The sequence below is a fragment of the Siphateles boraxobius genome, unplaced genomic scaffold (assembly GCF_051911475.1).
Source record: "Siphateles boraxobius isolate OS27281-9 unplaced genomic scaffold, OSU_SipBor_1 37, whole genome shotgun sequence".
NCBI classification, from domain to species: Eukaryota; Metazoa; Chordata; class Actinopteri; order Cypriniformes; family Leuciscidae; genus Siphateles; species Siphateles boraxobius.
In genome coordinates this window covers 4,893,716-4,915,084 of record NW_027508997.1, presented here as the reverse complement: position 1 = coordinate 4,915,084, position 21,369 = coordinate 4,893,716, and the positions used below count along the sequence as shown (strand labels likewise).

The 21,369-nt window shown below is 40.7% G+C and overlaps 3 protein-coding genes across 4 annotated transcripts; 2 read left to right on the top strand and 1 right to left on the bottom strand.

Annotated features, from left to right (window-relative positions):
* Positions 1-201: 201 nt before the first annotated feature.
* Positions 202-1,964, bottom strand: grxcr1b (glutaredoxin and cysteine rich domain containing 1 b). The gene is made up of 2 exons (XM_077197199.1): positions 1,458-1,964; positions 202-457 (listed from the first exon to the last, which is right to left on the bottom strand). The coding sequence occupies exons 1-2, from the start codon at positions 1,881-1,883 to the stop codon at positions 422-424; spliced, it is 462 nt and encodes a 153-aa protein (XP_077053314.1). The 5' UTR covers positions 1,884-1,964; the 3' UTR covers positions 202-421.
* A 3,171-nt stretch (positions 1,965-5,135) lies between these two features.
* Positions 5,136-8,078, top strand: pomk (protein O-mannose kinase). The gene is made up of 3 exons (XM_077197196.1): positions 5,136-5,305; positions 5,623-5,912; positions 6,652-8,078. Exons 1-3 carry the CDS (start codon positions 5,296-5,298, stop codon positions 7,417-7,419), a joined length of 1,068 nt encoding a protein of 355 aa, XP_077053311.1. The 5' UTR covers positions 5,136-5,295; the 3' UTR covers positions 7,420-8,078.
* Positions 8,079-8,693: 615 nt separating this feature from the next.
* Positions 8,694-19,544, top strand: wdr32 (WD repeat domain 32). 2 transcript variants are annotated; one of them, XM_077197193.1, is made up of 7 exons: positions 8,694-9,280; positions 10,165-10,278; positions 14,137-14,334; positions 15,137-15,339; positions 17,750-17,824; positions 17,980-18,125; positions 18,215-19,544. In XM_077197193.1, the coding sequence occupies exons 1-7, from the start codon at positions 8,886-8,888 to the stop codon at positions 18,584-18,586; spliced, it is 1,503 nt and encodes a 500-aa protein (XP_077053308.1). In that variant the 5' UTR covers positions 8,694-8,885; the 3' UTR covers positions 18,587-19,544. The 2 variants fall into 2 exon arrangements, with proteins under 2 accessions (XP_077053308.1, XP_077053310.1); XM_077197195.1 differs by having other exon boundaries at positions 8,704-9,280; positions 17,753-17,824.
* The last annotated feature ends 1,825 nt before the right edge of the window (positions 19,545-21,369 follow it).

Below are 21,369 nucleotides of genomic sequence, written 5' to 3'. Positions count from 1 at the left end.
AATTTCTTATGCATAATTATTCAAAAATTAAAATTCATGTATTAACAAAAATAAAAAGGTTGAATTTTCTGTTTTTATTGCATTAAAACATAACAGAGATATTTATAAAAAATCACAATAATTTAAATCACAAACAATGAAAGATAAAAATAAAGAAAATGCACCCCAAACATAGGCAAAAAGAACATTCCAAGCAACCAGTTGACTTTACATATCCCTTTGGTTCCTTTATTCAAAAATGCTTTTGCAAAAAGTTCATATAAAATATATTTACAGAACTACAATATACACAAATATGGAAAATCACATAAAAGCAAAAACGTTGGCCGCTGTTCATCACTTTCACTCGCTTAAGCCTGCTGCACATCCACCCAGGGTGACGCCCTATTTTGTGACCCAGCATCCTCTGCTGCAAGCAATCTCATGGTCTTTTAGGCCGCTTCAAAATAAGCGAGTCCTTTGAGAGACACATATTTATTAGATATTATAGATCAATGGTGTTACAGTCCTCAATAATATAACAACTGGCAACTAGTAACTTAGTAAGAGTCTTAATTATAAGTAAATCAGAATAAATAAATGTGCTTATGTCATAAGGAGGACAAATAATACAAATTAATTTTATTTTTTAAGAGTAAATAATGTTGGCCTACGGGTTAATTATAATTAACACTGCCAAAACATACCTAACTGAATTTATTTATTTAAAAAATCTTAAAAAGTCTTAAAATTTCTTTAAAGTTCTAAAAATGTATTTTGAACAAAAACCTAAATTGCAACACAAAATAACTTCTTTTGAAAATAATAATAATAAAAATAAGCCTGGACTGGGTAGTGAAGGCAGAGAAGCCAACAAATATCCAGCATACAAGTGAACTGTAGTTTAAAAGCACAGGGTTCAGTTATTTCATAGTTTGTATATTAAGTTGAAATGTTTAAATATAATAAGAAATAATGAGGCATGTCCAAACTTAACTGGTTGTAACAGTTGGAAACTATAATTCTTATAATAGGTCTAATAAACAATCCACTGCTGATTGGGAATAATTAAGCAGGAATTCTATAATTTTCCTCCAAATGTGGCAATAAGACATTTGGGTACATTTCATGAAATCAACCCGAAATCAAAAGGTAAAATTATATATATTGCATAAAAGCATATTCTGTGCGTTTAGTGTTAGTGTTTAACTGTCATCATAACACATTTATTTTTTTTAAAAGAACTTTCTTCTTTTTTCTTGTGATTTTTGGGGTGAAATATAACCTGGACCTTCTTGAAATGTTATTCTGTAAACATAGCCTCTACAGCAATTAGTAAATCATTCATTCTACATGTCTTAATAAGGGATAGGGTTCCTTTTCCCAGGTAGGCTATATAAACTCACCCTTCCGTTTTACAGCTATTTTAAACGTCAATAAATGTAACAAGTATTTATATTGCTCTAAGTAAAACTTACCCCGTACATTTTGGACAGGTCGTTAAACAACACCTGTCCCGCGCTCACTTTGTCTCTCACGCCCCGAACAGTTCCGTTCTTGCTGAAGATGTTCACGCGTTTTCCGGTGAAAAGCTTCTTCTTGGTTGCACTAGCGTACATGAGTAGCTCGTCGGGTTCGCTGCCGCTGTCGTCCGGTTCTGGTCCCGGTCCCGCCAGGCCGCACAGATGGCTGTTTGCCTCCGTGATGACGGGCGAGCTCGCGCGCTCAGGCTCGGGCTCTGGCTCTGGCTCTGAGCTCACTGTGGTGTCCGTGTCCGCGGAGTCTTCGAGCGCGTGCTCTCTGAACACCTCCTGCAGCACGCGACCACTGTGCGCGGACGCCACGCGGAACCGCACTCTCCTCTCTGCTCGGTCCTCCTCAGCCCTGCCTGTGCGTCGCTCCATTCTGCCTTAAAAATCTACATTATACAAATTTTGTTTGCCTGAAATTAGAGTGTGCTACTGGTAAAGTCCACTGCCATGACATTAAAGGTCTACCCTGATCTTCAGATAAAGGGTTCGTGGCACGACGGTGTTAATTCGACACCACATTCTTTAATATTTAATAAACGTTATCCATGGAAACTGTGGAAGCCGCCTTGTGTTCTCTAATGAATAAAATATATCTCACGTGTGGGTCAAAGAACATAGTTTGTATAACTAATAACAAAAGCACCTGAAGTGTGAAATGGGTTTTTCCCAGTTTTGGGGAAATTGTTAGGCTAGAGGCCTCTTGAAATATATATAGCCACAGGTCCTTCTCAAAAAATTAGCATATTGTGATAAAGTTAATTATTTTCCATAATGTAATGATAAAAATTAAACTTTCATATATTTTAGATTCATTGCACACCAACTGAAATATTTCAGGTCTTTTATTGTTTTAATACTGATGATTCTGGCATACAGCTCATGAAAACCCAAAATTCCTATCTCAAAAAATTAGCATATCATGAAAAGGGTCTCTAAACGAGCTATTAACCTAATCATCTGAATCAACTAGTTAACTCTAAACACCTGCAAAAGATTCCTGAGGCTTTTAAAAACTCCCAGCCTGTTTCATTACTCAAAACCGCAATCATGGGTAAGACTGCCGACCTGACTGCTGTCCACAAGGCCATCATTGACACCTTCAAGCAAGAGGGTAAGACACAGAAAGACATTTCTGAACAAATAGGCTGTTCCCAGAGTGCTGTATCAAGGCACCTCAGTGGGAAGTCTGTGGGAAGGAAAAAGTGTGGCAAAAAACGCTGCACAACGAGAAGAGGTGACCGGACCCTGAGGAAGATTGTGGAGAAGGACCGATTCCAGACCTTGGGGGACCTGCAGAAGCAGTGGACTGAGTCTGGAGTAGAAACATCCAGAGCCACCGTACACAGGCGTGTGCAGGAAATGGGCTACAGGTGCCGCATTCCCCAGGTCAAGCCACTTTTGAACCAGAAACAGCGGCAGAAGCGCCTGACCTGGGCTACAGAGAAGCAGCACTGGACTGTTGCTCAGTGGTCCAAAGTACTTTTTTCGGATGAAAGCAAATTTTGCATGTCATTCTGAAATCAAGGTGCCAGAGTCTGGAGGAAGACTGGGGAGAAGGAAATGCCAAAATGCCTGAAGTCCAGTGTCAAGTACCCACAGTCAGTGATGGTCTGGGGTGCCATGTCAGCTGCTGGTGTTGGTCCACTGTGTTTTATCAAGGGCAGGGTCAATGCAGCTAGCTATCAGGAGATTTTGGAGCACTTCATGCTTCCATCTGCTGAAAAGCTTTATGGAGATGAAGATTTCATTTTTCAGCACGACCTGGAACCTGCTCACAGTGCCAAAACCACTGGTAAATGGTTTACTGACCATGGTATTACTGTGCTCAATTGGCCTGCCAAATATTGTGAAGAGAAAGTTGAGAGACGCAAGACCCAACACTCTGGATGAGCTTAAGGCCGCTATCGAAGCATCCTGGGCCTCCAGAACACCTCAGCAGTGCCACAGGCTGATTGCCTCCATGCCACGCCGCATTGAAGCAGTCATTTCTGCAAAAGGATTCCCGACCAAGTATTGAGTGCATAACTGAACATAATTATTTGAAGGTTGACTCTTTTTGTATTAAAAACACTTCTTTTATTGGTCGGATGAAATATGCTAATTTCTTGAGATAGGAATTTTGGGTTTTCATGAGCTGTATGCCAAAATCATCAGTATTAAAACAATAAAAGACCAGAAATATTTCAGTTGGTGTGCAATGAATCTAAAATATATGAAAGTTAAATTTTTATCATTACATTATGGAAAATAATTAACTTTATCACAATATGCTAATTTTTTGAGAAGGACCTGTACATATAAATATATAGATATAGGCTACTTCAGTAATGGGCAGATCCATCTTGAACTATAATACTTTCCATTTTGACATGAAAATATAAATATCCTGTTTAAAAAAAAAAAAAATTGTTAAAAAAACATGTGCCATTTGAAGTGGCCCTAAAAAGTATAGGCATTTTAAAAATATTTTAATTTCATTGCATTATACAAAATATCAAACCATGTGGCAAACAAATTATCGAACTTTTCTCAAAACTAACAACAGCTTTTGTCAATCAGAAAGTGTCCTAGAAACAAATTTCATAATGTGAAATGCTTTTAATACAAGTATATTACTATATTTCCTTAAAATAATTCTATACAATACAAACACATTTATAGACTACTTTTGTGGGTACACACACACTTACAGATATACATTTATGATACACTGTCACAGGCTATATACAGTAGCCTATATATGGGTCACTGACATGCATTTTTTCGCAGGCAAGTGCATTATTTCCTTTTAAAATAGTTTAATAAATTCATGACATGTATCACTTTATTCTATTAAACCTATTTAGTTTGAATTCATTTTAATACATTATGGTTCGTTATTTTAAACCCCCAAAATGTCAGGTGGTGCAACTGTCCAAACAAATTAACAGATTAAGGAAACTATTTAAAATGATTTCTTAAAATATAAATACTATGGCACGATTTTAGGTTTGAAACCTTTGATATAAACAAATTTGATAAATATCAGTAGTTTAAGGCTGTTGAGATAATTGAAAAACTTTTGTCCAGTAATTTATATATTCTCAAATGTCACGGTTGCACAACTGCAAGTATTTCTTATCATATATTGTATTATGAATTGAAAGGTAATAACAGTAAACATGATGCATCAAGAGCCCAACTGATCCGTGTGTTCCTTCCGTGTGAATATCTTTGTAGATCTCTCTCAAATACTGGTAAAAACTGCTAATTTCAAGTATGGGAAGGTTGGTACACTTTCTATGTCATGTGGTTCAACTACAGTATATATACATACAACTATTTGGTTGTAGCCCATACCTGACATAAAATCAGTCAAACAGTGAATTTAAATAGTTTGAAGTGTTACCAACTGAAACTTGTTGAAACACGTTCATGACTCAAAAATATGCATTACATCAGTTTTGAAATTATTTTTAAAAACCTTCTTTGAAGCTTTATTTTATTTGTCAATGACCCTTATACTTTTTGGGGGCCACTAGACCTTATAATGCGATATTGCGACTGCGGGGATGTTACACCATGATGGCGCTAGATGGCGATGTGACTCCGGGGTCCAGTGTTCTGCTCTTTTAATTATTCCATAGAGTGAGACAATCCGGAAAAACAACATTGAGAAATTGGACAGCCTGGAAACTGAACCACAAATTATTCAACGCTTGCACAAACGAAAGGAATTGCATTGAGATCGCATGAACAGGAGGACACTGTGTCTGCGTCTGGTGAACCAGTAGTACGCATATTAATGCAAACTGGTGTGTTAAAGGCATTAATTCACGAAATCGTATTAGACATAATAAAACTGTGCAAAATGTTTCTGTTTTCAGCGCTCAAATTACTAGTCAATCCAGCGAGTAGCATCGTGAATATAGACAAAATTATAACAGATGAAGCTCCCATAAGATACTAACGTTACAGCACTCCCAAAATCTCTTCAATTAAAATCATTTTAAAAGTCTTAATGGGTGTCCTCTGTTATGGTGCTACCTTTAAATAACCCAAACCTGTTATATATGTTCGCATTTTCCACTTATTATTTGTCTGAAATCTCTTAATTTGTTTTAATCAATAGGTAAAGATCTCATTATGGTTGGCACTGCTGTCTATGGGCTCACTGGGGCGAGGTGTGGATTGCCCGCAGTTCTGCTTTGCCTGGCAGCTCTCCTTTGTGCCAATCTGCTGCTGTATTTCTACCTAGATGCCCTGTATCAGGACACTAACCCTCTCTCAACACACACGCAGTGCCCGCTTCGCCATTTTAAAGTGGGCACAATGACCGTCTGTACTCCTTGGCTACAGTGCCCGGAAATTCGCGCTGAGGTCCGCCGTGTGAAGCTCATCGGACAAGGGGCTGTAAAGAAGGTGAGAAGTTGCAAGCAACTAACTATTGTTTTGATCAATTAATCTGTTGATTAATTTCTTGATTAATTGAAAAAAGATATATACATTTAGTTCGATTATCAAGTGGCCTACGTTTGAATCATTTTTTAAAAATGTGCAATTTGAAGGCAATAAAAACAATTATAGGGAATGCTATGTACAATTAAACAATATGGGCAAAATAGGGTTAAAATTTAAACTAATTGCTTAGCATTTGAAAGTAGAAGTTTACTGGTACGAGGAAAACACATTTACTCATAGCAATTAATAATAAGTAATAATTGCCTACTCTACCTTTAACCAAAAGCCCATTCAAAAAACACATTGACTTCAGGACGATGCAATTGGAAGTTCTAAAATGCTAACTTGCTCTTTTCATAAATACATAATCCGAACAGCTCTCTATAGAAATGCGTTGTTCACTGCTAGTGACGTGACTGCGGATTTTACTTCTCACAGTGCGAATTGCTAGTTGTCGATTTTCATTATTGATTTTATCGATTAGTTGTTGCAGCCCTAGTTTAGTTATTTTTCTTAATACATCCTTAGAGACTTAAGGTGATGATACACAGGGCAACTTTTTGGGCAATGTTGCTTGGCGATGTTGCCGTCAACGGGCAACCCAAGCAACAATCGTTCGGCAAGATTGCCAAGCAACATTGCTCAAAAAGTTGCCCTGTGTATTTTACCCTTTACACTAATGCATAATTGTGTTTTCTAGGTTTATCTGTCGGAGTGGCGAGGGCAGAAGGTGGTGCTCTCTGTCTTGTCATCAGAGCAGTATACAGATGATTTCCTCCACGGACTGTCAATGCTACGTGCCTTGCAGAGCACCCACGTCGTCACGCTTGTAGGGGTGTGTGAGGAGGATGGTGTGTTTGTTACGGAGTACCACCCTCTTGGATCAGTGCTAATGCTTGATGCCACCCTTGCGCAAGACCGATATCACTGGCGAAACACTTGGCATACTCGACTACAGCTGGCAATAGACTATGTTGCCTTCCTGGCATACCTGCACAGCAGTCCAGTGGGCATCCGAGTCATGTGTGACTCCAACGACCTGCACAAAACTCTCAGTCAGTTTCTTCTTGCATCAGATATGCGTCTTTTGGCCAACGACCTGGATGCGTTGCCTGAGGTAGAGAGGGGAAGTCAAGGGGTTAAATGCGGTCACCATGAGCTCAACGGGGACTTTGTTGCCCCTGAGCAATTGTGGCCTTATGGCGAGGATGTTCAATTCTCAGATGAAGCAATGCCTGGTTACGATGAAAAGACGGACATCTGGAAGATTCCAGAAGTGACACGTTTCCTTTTGGGGGATGTCCTGGGAAGTGATGTCATTCATTTCCACTTGTTTCAGATCTACACAGAATGCAAGAGGAAGGAGCCTCACATGCGGCCCACGGCACTCGAGATCCTCAGTGTGTATCGCTCAGTTTACGACAGCATGATAGAGAGTCAATCGCAGAGAGTTAGAGATATGTTGTAGAGTTATGGTCATTCAAGGGAGTGTGAACCCAAATATTCTTTCATTAATTACTCAAAACCTGAATGACTTTGTTTCTTCTGTGGAACGTCAAAGAAGATATTTTGAAATGAAGATATGAAATGATCCATATAGTGGAAGTCAATGGTCACCAAAACGGTTTGGCTACCAACATTCTTCTAAATGTTTTATTTTTTTGTTCCACAGAAGAAAGACAGTCATACAGGTTTAGAACAAAATGAAGGTGATTTAAATTATGACAGAATTTTCATTTTTGGGTTAATAAATTATCCCTTTGACTTTAAGAAACTAAAAATACCAATGCAGTACAATGGGTTTTGTCATACTAGTATTATCTGGCACTGAAACGAATATGCAGCAAATGTATGACAACAATATCCAGCAGAGGATGATATGCAGCATCTCAGGGTTTCAGATTTTAATTCAGTTCAATTATGCTGACTAATACGTTTTGCATAACTATACCTCATAAAAGTTCTTTCAGTTAAGTGAATAGAACTTACCTTACTGATGCAGTGATTGAAGTGATCTTATTTGAATTTTAACAAGATTATGATTAGCATTCTAAACACTAACCTGCTTTGTGGATTTTTTTTGTTCTCAGAATTTGGAAGCCTTTAATAAATAATTTTTCAAGAACACACTGTGTTTGTGTTGTCAGTAGTTGCCAGATGCTTTCGAAGCTCTGCTTATTTGAGCTTCGAAGCATTTATGAATATTTTGTTTCGAATCAGTGGTTCGGAGCTTGTTTTAAACCATAGACTGTTTTAAACTCACCAAGTCACGTGATTTCAGAATATACGTCATGTTGTTTTAAAACGTTTCAAATTGTTATTATTTGTAGGTTACATTTAAAACTTTGTACTTTCATGTTTCGAGTAAATCGAGCTTCGTTTCTTCACTTGCTTAGTTGTCAGTCATGGATCAACCATAAATGACTAGATTTTCTGGAAATGGATTTTGTAGCGCTGCTTGATGGCACTTCGCTTTGTCTAATAGAAAATGAAATAGAAGTCTGTGAGTGAATTTTCACTCAGTGAATATTGTAAATTGATAGTCACCGAAAGCACATCTGATATAAAAGTTTAAAAATATATGTTTAGCATATGAACATTTAAAATTAACACAATCCCAAAATTTAAAAGCTTTTTAATTTCTATATCGGAAAACGTGGGGTGTGCACTATTTTTTGTCTAAAAAACTGCCTAAAAATAGAAATCATTAAACGTGGATTTAATTTATTCAGAGAAGGAACCGGAAATACGTAGTCTATTTGATCCGCACACATCCGTATGACTCTAGTGGTGGTTGTATTAATGGATGTTTAAGCAGTATCTGCACACATTGCAAGACAACCTGGCTCGCATATCCAGTGCCTGTCCCCCAACTGCAGGAGGGTGAGTTTGAAAGAGTCTCAAAACGGAGCCGCCAGAATCATTCGTGCAACAATGAGCTCGGAGCAGCCGAGCGACAATGAGGAACCCGAAGAGCCGCGCGCTGATGAGCTGCGCGAGGAGGATGAGGAGGACAGCGATGAAGACAGGGGCTCCACGAGACCATCATCACCCCAAGCGGGCCGTGAGAGTGCCGAAAAGCAAGGCAGCTCAAGGCTCGAGTTGGCCGCAGGCGGCGGGACGGGCTCGGGATGCAGGGGCTCGAGCGACTCTCTGTTCTCGTGGATTTGCAACAGAACAATCCGCAGGGGGCTGTTCGTAGACCCCGCGCGGGATCATTTCCGGACAATGACACGGCTTTATAAGTCCATGAGCCCGGCTACGGATTCGGTGAACCTTAGTACACAAACTCACGGGGCTGTCTTCAACTTGGAGTATTCCCCGGATGGGTAAGCGCAGAGTCTGTGTTGCTCTTGTCATAAGTCCCGCACTCAGTCCAGTTATGTGTGTCTCTTCAATTGGGCACTTTTTATTAAACATTAAAAAAGATCTCTTCATTGTTAAATCAATCGTATGTTATTATATGTGCTTGAATACATGGCCTTGAGCAATTTTAGTGTTTTATTTTTGGTATTGTGATGTAACATTTTACATTTTAAAGTTACTTATACCATTAACTAACAGTCAAGTAATTTTTTATATGGTATAAAAATAAATTTAAACTAAATGTTCAAATGCTGATTGATTTCATTATGACAACTAATATAAGTCCTGGTTTCACAGACAGTGCTTCGATTAAGCCAGGATTAGGCCTTAGTACAGTTTTTATTAACTTTTATAAACATGCTTTAGAAAAAAACATAACTGGTGTGAATCTTGAGACAAAACAATGGCAGTGATATATTTTAAGATCTGTCTGTGCAAGTTGCTTTCAGCTCAAATATGCATTTAGAATTACTTTCATATAGGCTGTTTATTTTCCTGGGCAAATTCACATGTTTTGCTAGAAAAGGGTGCAAGGGAAAAGGTGATAGAGAAACTGTGTAAAAAGAAAGGAATAATAAAAATGATTAATTAAATATATTGAAATAAATAAAAATGAATTAGATAAAAAAATAGATATTAGTCTAGATATTAGACAATTAAATTTAGTCATTTTCAGTGTAGAGAAAGTTGTCTGTTTAAAAATTAAAGCAGTGCAATGCAGATCGCTATCTATTCTGTACATTTAATTTATTATTTTTTAAGCAAAACGTTTTTTTAATAATAAAGTACATGTGGTACAGAAAAGTTCCCCTTATTGACAAACACCCTTATGTTTTTTTTTTTCTAGGTCCGTTTTGACGGTTGCTTGTGAGCAGACAGAAGTGCTTTTGTTTGACCCTGTTTCTTCCAGACATATTAAAACACTGGTGGAGGCTCATGAGGACTGTGTAAATAACATCAGGTACATGTGCACACATCATATAATCGGTGGTAGTGTGTGGGAACCTCAGTTATGTGAGTGAAAGCCCTTTTTAATAAAAGCAGTTTTTAATGTAAGAACTAATTCAAAACCATTTGCATGCTGAACACTAGGATTTGCAAAATATTGTTCCCTATCAAGGCTACGGAACTTCGACATTACGAATGTCGTATATGGGAACTCCTCTCATCCTTCACTTCCGCTGAAATCTTATAGGCTAACGCCAGCAGAGCTGGCAAATTGACGCTAATATGCAAATACTGACACCTCGTAGCAGTATAAAGCAAGTGTAGGGTTAAATTAACTTCAGAATCTCTCTCTTCACGCTCAAATCGTGTGCTAGAAAGCTGATACTACTCTACAAAATTGGATTCTTCGCTGTCGTTGAAGGTGCGCCGTAGATACCTGAACTGTCTCCAGCATCCGATGGCGACCGCTTGCAACCTGTGCTCGGGCCCCATAGTGCCCCCCGACATGCACCTGTTTTGTGTTGCGTGCATGGGGCTGGCCCATGCTGAGCCAGCCCTCACGAATGGAGGGTCCTGCGACTTCTGTGCGGACATGTCCCTCCGAGCCCTCAAGGCCAGGCGGGACGAAGCTCGTGCTGCTGCGGGGATTGGGCCTGCTGCCGCCACCGAGCCGCTGGCAGGCCCCCCCAACTGCGGAGTCGAGGTTCGACCCCCGGTGAGTTTCCCCGACCCCTCCTTTCAACCCCCTCGCGAGGTCGCTGACTTCGTTTCCTTCGGGGCGAGTGAGGAGGAAGACTCTATGTCCTTGTCGGCCTCCGAGAACGACTGGGGTGCGGAGCAGGCCGCTCCACTGGCAACCACGGAGCAAGAGACCCCGGCGGACCTGCAGGAAGAGCTCTTCCGTATCCTCTCGAAGGCCATCGAGGAACTGGATTTATCGTAGAAAGCTCCCGATGAACCACCTCAGAGCAAACTGGATACGTGGTTCTTCTAATCGAGCCGCTGTCAGGCCGCTTCGAAAAGGGGAACACCGTTCTTTCCTGACGTGCATGAGCACGTGGTGAAGTCGTGGGCGGCCCCGCAATCGGCGCGCACCCTCACTTCAACCCAGGCCATGTTTGCACCCATGGACAAGGCGGGGGACCATGGCTACCTCCGCATCCCCCCTGTCGAGGAGACCGTCGCCGCACATCTCTGCCCGTCGGCTCCCGCCCTGGGCTCGGACTGCAGCCTGAGGTCCCGAGCTTGCAGGTTTGCGGCTCACCAGGCTAACAAGGCCTACGGCGCCGCGGGGGAGGCGGTTTCTGCACTACACGCCATGACTGTTCTTCAGGTGCTACAGGCCAAGCAGTTGAAGTCTCTGGATGGTGCCGCCTCTGTCGACGCAGAGCCATCCGGGATCTCCGTTCGGCCACGGACCTCGCGCTCCTGGCTACGAAGCACTCGGCCCAGGCAATTGGCCGTTCGATGGGGTATCTGATGGTCCTCCACAGACACCTGTGGCTCACCATGTCGGACGTTCAGGAGGCGGACAGGAAGACACTGTGAAATGCACCGATCTCCCCTGCAGGCCTGTTCGGAGACGCTGTGGAGAAGGTAACCGAGCGGTACTCCGAGACACAGAAGAAGGCGAAGGCGATGAGCCACGTGATTCCTCGGAGGGCGCCGATGCCGCCGCAGCCCCGCTCTTGCTCGTCTTCTGCCTCGGGTCGTCAAACCCAAGCTGCGGCCAGGCGTCAGTCAGCGCCCCGCCCGGGACCGGATGCCCGTAAGGGCCGAAGCGGACTGTGGCATGGAGCCTAAAACAAGAGGCCGGCTCAGAGGAGCCCGCGCAGGAAGCCCACCGCGTCCCCGGCGAGACCCAAGCAGTCGTCCTGACCGCTCGGGCAAGAGGAGAGGAGAGTGCCAGGATGGCCCCGCGTCCAAGCGACGCGCTCGAGAGCACGTGGTCCCTCAGCGTTCTGCGAGCGAAACGTGCAGTTATGTTGTGAATGTTGTATGTTGTTAAAAAATAAAGCAAATTACTTCACAAACTCTTGCACCACACACTGTGTTACCCGCCCTGCCTTCGAGCAGCGCAGAGTCACGGTCATTAACTACAAAGGCACCTCGCGGGAAGCGCAATGACCTCACATAGCGGCGATGACCGCAGGTTTAGTTCGGCCCACACTCAGTCATTCCCTGACAGCGTGGGAAGCTATTCCGGGCATTTCGCCGTGGGTGTTGAATGTAATTCGGCACGGGTACACACTTCAGTTCAAACGTAGGCAACCCCGCTTTCGCGGCGTAATTCAGTCATTAACTTTGCCCCAAAGCTCTCACGTACTGAGGCAGGAAGTGTGCAGCCTGCTCGAGAAAGAAGCGATAGAACCGGTTCCCCCGAGCTAGCGGGAGGGCGGGTTCTACAGCCGCTACTTCGTAGTGCCGAAGAAAGGAGGGGGTCTCCGCCCTATACTGGATCTGAGACCCGTCAACAGAGCGCTTCACAAGCGCGCCTTCAGGATGACTACTCTGAAGCAAATCCTGGCGCAAATTCGCCCCGGGGATTGGTTCGCTTCGGTGGATTTAAAGGACGCTTACTTTCATATCCAGATAGTAAAGCGTCACAGGCGATGAGGTTTGTGTTCGAGAATTCGGTGTACCAATACACGGTGCTTCCGTTTGGGCTAGCCCTCGCTCCTCGAACGTTTTCAAAATGCATAGACACGGCACTTTCACCCCACAGATCGAGCGGGATGCGCGTTTTGAATTATCTGGACGACTGGCTGGTTCACGCGCAGTCGAAAGAAACGCTGGTCAGCCATGTGGAAGTCCTCCTTTGTCACTTGGAGACGCTCAGTTTGAGGGTGAACTTCCAGAAAAGTGTGCTCACACCGAGGCAGACTTCCACTTTCCTGGGAGTATGCTTTGATTCGGTGGCCTCCTCGTGGGCCTGGACTAAAGGAATGTCTATTCAGGATTTATGTCTTGCGGCTGGCTGGTCTTCTCAGAACACGTTTCCCAGATTTTATAAGTTGGATTTGCCCTCTGTAGCGTCTCGAGTGCTTTCGGTGAGTTGATTGTGTACACAGCATTTAGAGCTGCTCTGCGCTTTGCTCATGAGTTGTTCTGTGCTTTTCTGTGTTTTTACTGTTGCCACCGCTATGCGGCGCAATGCTATCTTACTGTTGTTGTTGCCCTGTTGATCGTCAGTGCAAACTTTCCCCGGTTATACTGCTCGGGATATGCAAATTCTGGCAGTGTTTTGTAAGCTTGTGATTGGTCCCTTTGGGCCTATCAGAGGTTAGAGGTTCGCTATTGGCCAATCTCAGCCTATCAGAGGGTTGCATACTGGGAGGGCGGTCTTGGGTTTTTGGATCTGTGTCAGTGGTTTGTTTTGGCTGCCACGACGGGATTCTATACTGTTCCCATATACGACATTCGTAATGTCGAAGTTCCGTAGCCTTGATAGGGAACGTCTCCGGTTACTTATGTATCCTCGGTTCCCTGAAAGGCAAGGAACGAGACATTACGCTCGCCGCCGTGTTCGCTATCGATTTAGCGTTTCGTTCGATTCTGAAGGAAATTGACGCTACACTTGCTTTATACTGCTACGAAGTGTCAGTATTTGCATATTCGCGTCAATTTGCCAGCTCTGCTGGCGTTAGCCTATAAGATTTCAGCGGAAGTGAAGGATGAGAGGAGTTCCCATATACGACATTCGTAATGTCTCGTTCCTTGCCTTTCAGGGAACCGAGGTTACATAAGTAACTGGAGACGTTTTACAATACATACACACTCTATACTGTCTAGCACCATCATAAAGTTCATGAGGATGAACGCCATGTCGTCTGTGTGCAAAATTGTTTAGTTGATGATGTGTACTATTCAGGTTTCTTGACAACCGGCTGTTTGCGACCTGCTCTGATGACACAACCATTGCATTGTGGGATCTGCGGAAACTCAACTCGAAGGTGTGCACGTTGCATGGCCACGCCAGCTGGGTCAAGAACATTGAGTATGATACACACACCCGCCTGCTTGTGACGTCAGGGTTCGACGGAAATGTCATCACCTGGGATACCAACAGGTACGTGTAGTGATATGTGGTTAGAGGTGTTTCCTAGCTGTTTCCTGTGTGTTCACACTTGGCAGGTTTGGTTCAATAAAACGGACTCTGGTGCGATTGCTCTTTAAGTGCGGTTCTTTTGAATAAGTGTGAACTCTGCCATCCGAACCTTGGTACGCAGCAAACAAGCAGTTAGATGGTCTTGTCGGTCCACTTCAAAACAAACTCTGCTATGGTTTGAATGCATTATGGACAGAACACATCTAAAAAAAAAAAAAACAGGACTTGATGTCACAATATGCAACCCTAAAAGAACAGAATGCTTAGCGATACCTGGTGGTTCTTGTCAAAGGAGTTATGTTGCCCATTGCAGTTCGGTACAGGCGTCCAAACTATTGTCTTTGCTGCATTTTTTCATTTGACACTGTTTTTAATTTCTTTGCACATTTTACAGGTCTTCGTGAGTTTTCAGCTGATAAAAATAACATGATATGAACGTACACACAAGTAGCACATTTAGCCTAGCACACAACACTGCTTTGGATGTTTGGCAAGTTCCGTAGTAAAATGTTATAAAAGCTGTCCAATCAGGTTGCTACCTTATCCTCATGCATTTTGTTTTGTTTCGTTAGATTCAGAGTTAAAAATGGCATTGTGAACGCTAAGTGAACCAGGACTAAATGTATCATTTTCTTTTTTGGTCTGGACCAAGAAAACCGAACTACAAGTGTGAACACGCACCCTAAGATTGTGTGTGTTTCCTAATCCTTAATTAGGATTTCATGTATAAGTATGTGCGTCATTGTACATTCTGTGCGTTTAGGTTCACAGAAGATGGCTGTCCACACAAGAAGTTTTTCCACACACGCTATCTAATGCGGATGCGTCTGACTCCAGACTGCAGTAAGATGTTGATCTCCACGTCCTCTGGTTACCTGCTCATCTTACATGACCTTGACCTCACCCAGAGCCTTGAGGTCGGAAGCTACCGCATCCTACGGGCCCGTAGGGCTCCGCTCAGCACAGGTACATGCATAAAGCATAAACAAATAAGGTATATGTGAGTTGGAAATGAAGAATCCAGAGATCTGAAATCAGGAGATATTGATGCGACATTGAAATGGATTAGTATTCAAAGGTTCATATTTGCTACTGGGAGGGTTGGGCAAAATTCTGAATTGTAAGAATGGTCTTCCTTTCAGTTCATGAGTTGGAATTTAAACAGAATTTTAATTGATACCTGTACTGCGATTCAGTGATATTCAGCCCAAAGTCATTTAAACAGGGATTTCATTAATCCCACACCATTAATACAAATAGTTTCTTAGCCGTTTTATTTTAGGTTTCCATGTTGTAGAATTCTTTGTTGTTAAACTCCATTAAGATAAACTTAAGATAATCATCTTAAGGATCATTTTGGAAATCCTTTTCCGCTGGTCTATAAAACTAAAGTTAATTTATTAAATGTAATGAAATGTATGTAAATGTCAAATATTAATTATTAAAAACATAATAAAAAGTTCAAAAGTTTGAGGTTGGTAAGATTTAAGATTTAAAAATTATTTTTGAAAGAAGTCTCTTATGCTCACCAAAGCTGCATTTATTAGATTAAAAAAAAAGAAGTAAAAACAGAGGCATTACAATTTGAAAGAACTGTTTTCTATTTTAATATATTTTAAAATGTAATTTATTCCTGTGACCGAAGCTAAATTTTCAGCATCATTACTCCAGTCTTCAGTGTCACATGATCAAATCATTCTAATATGCTGATTTGGTGCTCAAGAAACATTTCTTATTATTATCAATGTTGAAGGTTGTGCTGATTAATATTTTTGTTGAAATGTTTTTTTCTTTAATGAATAGAAAGTTCAAAAGAACAGCATTTACTTGAAATAGAAATATTATAGAGGTCTTTGTCACTTCTGATCAATTTATTGCATCCTTGCTGAATAAAAGTATTAATTATTTTTTTTATCTGATCCCAAATTTTTTAACGGGTGTGTATGATAACATGTTCATGGGTCATTCATAAAATATTAAATACTATTAGTTATAAATATTAATTAATATTAAGCATTATTGATTATTTTATTGATCAATTATTTTGTTTGCTACCTCAGGAACTGAATTAGAATTTAAAGACATAATAATTCAGATCTGAATGGTGCAAAAACATATAAAACAGTCTGATATGACAGTGAACTATACAGGTGAAATGTTTGGTGAATCTTGTGCCAGCAGCCATTTCACCCTGTAGCCTAAGACTGGTTGCCACTGAAGCTAAGCAGGGTTGAGCCTGGTCAGTACCTGGATGGGAGTCTCTTTCTGGAAAAACTAGGTTGCTGCTGGAAGAGGTTTTAGTGAGGACAGCAGGGGGTGCTCATCCTGTTGTCTGTGCTGGTCATAATGCCCCAGTATAGTTATGGGCAGGGTTTCCGCGGGGTCTTAAAAAGTCTAAAAAAAGTCTAAAATTTCAAAATCACAATTTAAGGCCTTAAAAAGACAACAGCCAATCAGCTTTGAGCTTTCGTGTTATTGGCGCGAGTCTCTCGGATACCACAGACACACGTAAAACGGATTTTATTCAGTTATGGGGAAGTGCAAGTTTAGCGATACTTGCAAGCCAGTTGCAAACAACGTATTTGAAGCCTACTGCTGCTTATGCAAGAAAGCAATTAAATTGGGAACATTGGGTGTGCTGGCGCTGGAGTCTCATGAAAAAAGTGATAAACATCTAACATTGCTTTTGGATCAGAGGCAACACTAAAAGCGGAGGTGCTCTGGGTTCTCCACACGGTGACTAGACACCAGTCCTACTGTGCGAATGAGGAAATCGGGGAATTGTTTCAAACGATGTTACCGGACTCTGACATTGCTAAATCCTTCAGGTGCGAGAAAGATAAAACGGCCTACATTACACGCTTTAGAATAGCGTTTCCTTTGTAAGTTTTTTATGTCGTTATATAGGTCTTAAATTTCATTCATAATGGTCTTAAAAAGGTCTTAAAAAGTCTTAAATTTGATTTTGTGAACCTGAAGAAACCCTGGATGGGGAGACTATACTGCTTTAAACCGAGGTCCACTCTCTGTGGTCATTAAAAATCCCAGGATATCCTTCATAATTGAGTTGGGGTTTAACCCCGGCATCCTGGCCAAATTTGCTTATTGGCCTCTTCCCATCATCTTTGCCTCCTAATCATCCCTATATACTGATTGGCTTCATCACTCTGTCTCCTCTCCACCAGTAAGCTGGTGTGTGGTGGGGGTTCTGGTGCAGAATGTCTGCCGTCGAATCTTCCAGGTGGATGCTGCACATTGGTGGTGGTTGAGGAGATTCCCCCTTAGGCGATTTGAGTGTCGAGAAAAGCGCTATATAAATATTAACAAACAAATGATTATTGTGCCTATTATTATTATCATCTCCTCTTTCTTTCAGAAGGTTCATCAGCAGGTTCCAGGTCAGGTGGTTCTCGTCACACCATTGACAGCAAAACCCATCCACACAGAGAGGGTAAAGCTTTAGAATGATTTATGAAATTTGTACATGCATAAGTAGTTTGGTCTTGTTTTTTTATGATTGTACACTTTTCTTTTAACCAACTACTGGTTTTACTCCAGGTTTTTTTTTTTTTTTTACTCCAGTGTTCACATTTTGTCTTTGCCCAGGTTTGTCACCCAGAAACAGTCTTGAGGTTTTAACCCCAGAGATCCCAGGTGAGAGGGACCGTGGGAACTGCATCACCTCATTGCAACTGCATCCTAAGGGCTGGGCCACACTGTTACGCTGCTCCAGCAACATGGACGACCAGGAGGTTAGTGATGGAATCTAAACCAAGTGTGGAACAAACAGTCCGACAGCAGAATGAATTTCAGCTTATTTCTGTTTATTTCTGTTTCTCAGTGGACGTGTGTGTACGAGTTTCAAGAGGGAGCTCCACCTCGACCACCAGTGTCTCCTCGCTGCTCTCTGCGTCTCACGCACTACATCGAGGAGGCTAACGTAGGCCGCGGCTACATTAAAGAGCTGTGCTTCAGTCCTGACGGCCGCCTCATTTGCTCGCCGTACGGTTACGGCGTGCGTTTGCTGGCGTTCGATGAGCACTGCGCTGAGCTGACGGACTGCATGCCTGTGAGGACGGCTCTGCTGCGGGAGGTCCGCTCCATCTACTCTCACAGCGACGTGGTGCTCACCTCAAAGTTCTCACCCACTCACTGTCAGTTTGCATCAGGCTGCCTTAGCGGACGCGTAGCTCTTTATCAACCACACTTTTAACACATACACTGATCGCTGAACTATATCCTGCAAATGGCAGAAGCTTTTGATGTTTATGGCGGACGATGGGAGAACGAAACTACCTTAAATGGAGTATTTGTGTGTGTGTGTGTGTGTGTGTTTGAGTGTGTGAGTGTGAGAGGGAGAGAGGTCACGCTGCATGTGAATGACCTTGTATGTTTTTGTCATTTTTAGATGTAATTTACACTGTGTAAACTCTGAACTTATCAGTCTGTGCGAGAATGAAAGCAAAGAGCATTAGTTTTTCTCCGTGATGGAGGATGAATGCATCACGTGAGCGTTAAGAGAATTGTGGAATGTTTTTTTGGTTTGCTCATCCATGCAGCACTGTAGTAAATGCTTAAGCAAATCATTTTTATGGAACTGTACACAGTTTAAGGCAATTTTTGCATTTTGCCAAACATTTTAGACTGACAATGCCATATTCATATTCAGAAAGAAAAAAATTCTGAAAGTAAGTCACTTTTACTAATTGTTTGTATTTACTTTTGGACTGCTTGTCCTTAACACTAACTGAGGTCTGAGTTGTGGATTGTCAATGCAGTATGTACCATGTACGTGTGACTATTGGGATTAATAAGACTTCTGTCGATGGTTGATTTTTGAAATCTACAATGGGATGGAGCAGTTTTAATGCAGGTTTAGCTGATGGATGAGTGTTATATGGCTGGACATGATGAGATTAGCCAACTCAAGACTACATAGAGGACACAATCTGAATGTTCAGCTTTTCTGGGACTAGTATCAGTTGTTCCTCCTCCTCCTTAGCAGTTATTTAAATGGAGTGACTGTTCTTAAATTAAATTTAAAAGCAGAGTAACAGTAAAAGTTACCATAACTTTATTCATCCTTGATTCTCATTTGATTCACTCTATTTATGTTGACATTACTAAGGATGCAGTGCTACAGGTTTATTAAATAAAGAAAGTTTTTCATAGCTTGTGTTTGGCTTTCGGGAAGAAAAATGCTGTAAACTAAAGAGCTGTTAAGATTTTTAAGAAGAACTAAGACTTTTATTAGCATTCCTTAGACTGATGGAGTGTAGACTATTGGCGTCTGACTCGCCTAAACAGATCAGGGATGACACTCCTTTTAAGTCAAGAGCTGCATTGTTGGAAAAAATAGTCAACTTGTGTGGGCTGAAATTTTGTGAAACTCTGGTGTAGATCATACATATAAAATAGAAAATATATGGAGTTCATTAGTTTCATATACCAGATGGTTTTATGCTACCGTTCAAAAGTTTGGGGTCTGTACATTTTTTGTAATGTGAAAGAGTCTCTTCTGCTCACCAACCCTGCATTTATTTAATCAAAAATACAGTAAAACCAATATTGTGAAATATTATTACAATTTAAAATAACTGTTTTATATCTGAGTACATTTTCAAATGTAATTTATTCCTGTGATCGAAGCTGAATTTTCAACATCATTACTCCAGTCTTCAGTGTCACATGATCCTTCAGAAATCATTCTAATATGCTGATTTGCTGCTCAAGAAACATTTCTTATTATTATCAATGTTGAAAATAGTTGTGCTGCTTAATATTTTTGTGTAAACATTGATGTATTTTTTCGCCAGGATTCTTTAATGGATTGAAAGTTCAAAGAACAATGTTTATTTAAAACAAATTTTATATTAATATTTTGTAACATTATTTACAAAATGTCTTTACTGTAACTTTTGATCAATTTAATACATTCTTGCTGAATAAAAGTAAACAATGTTTTACAAAAAAATCTTGCTGAACCCAAACTTTTGAAAAGTAGTGTATATAACTAATTGAAAGTATAAGGTGTGGAAAATAAACTGGTTTGAATTGTGTAACCCACATTAAATCTTAAAAATGACCAAGCATAAATGCAACATTTTGAATCAAGATATCCAAGATATCGCATTGGGTACCCTTTCTTCTTCATGAACTTCATTACACATTTCCGTGTGTAATTGAAAGAAATGCTCTGATACTGGAACAAAGCTAGTTAAAAGGTTTAACATAATGGACATAAATGTATTGAAGCATATTTCACTAATGAATAAAAAGGTAATGGTGACTTTTTATCTCACAATTCTGACATTTTTCCTTGGAAATTGTGATATATAAACTCTTAATTCTGAGAAATAAACTCATAAATCTGAGAAATAAAGTCAGAGCAAGATAGCAAGATATAATCTCACAATTGAGAGAAAATGTAAAAATCCTGAGTTGACCTTTTTCATAGGATTGGACTTGCAATTGCAAGTTTATGGGTTGGTTACCGGGGCAGAGATTAAGCCTAGTCCTAGACTAAAATGTCTCTTTAAACTAGATTAACAGAAATCTTCTTTCGCTGCCATGGCTTTAAATAGTCCTAGATTTAGTTTAGTCCAGAGTTTAATAAACTGATTTCTTGGAGGAAGATTAGAGTTACTCCAGGACTAAATTGAGTCTTAAATTAAACCTGCCTGGAGGCCGGTTTAACTTCAGATTAATATTGTGTTTCAAAGAAGACACATGTATTACTTCGATATATATATATATATAAATACATCTATATCTTTTTATGCTGTTCACGTTATTTAAACATTTCATTTTGTTTATTTTTCACACCATTTTATCAGGTTTCTAGTTCAAATATGATTGGTTTTATTTATTTATTTGTTTATTTATTTACCAGGGACAATGCAGTCAAACAGTTACAATACAAATCCTGGAACTGATGCACAGCATAGAATTTATAGCTATTGCTAATGCAAATTTTCAACTCCTGTTCCTGGTTGG

Coding starts and splice junctions, on each gene's coding strand:
- grxcr1b (XM_077197199.1), bottom strand. CDS start 1,883: ATGGAGCGACGCACAGGCAGGGCTGAGGAGGACCGAGCAGAGAGGAGA. Junction 458..1,457: donor ACCTGTCCAAAATGTACGGG/GTAAGTTTTACT, acceptor TGTCTCTCAAAG/GACTCGCTTATTTTGAAGCG.
- pomk (XM_077197196.1), top strand. Junction 5,913..6,651: donor GACAAGGGGCTGTAAAGAAG/GTGAGAAGTTGC, acceptor TGTGTTTTCTAG/GTTTATCTGTCGGAGTGGCG.
- wdr32 (XM_077197193.1), top strand. CDS start 8,886: ATGAGCTCGGAGCAGCCGAGCGACAATGAGGAACCCGAAGAGCCGCGC. Junction 9,281..10,164: donor TTGGAGTATTCCCCGGATGG/GTAAGCGCAGAG, acceptor TTTTTTTTCTAG/GTCCGTTTTGACGGTTGCTT. Junction 15,340..17,749: donor TAGGGCTCCGCTCAGCACAG/GTACATGCATAA, acceptor TCTTTCTTTCAG/AAGGTTCATCAGCAGGTTCC.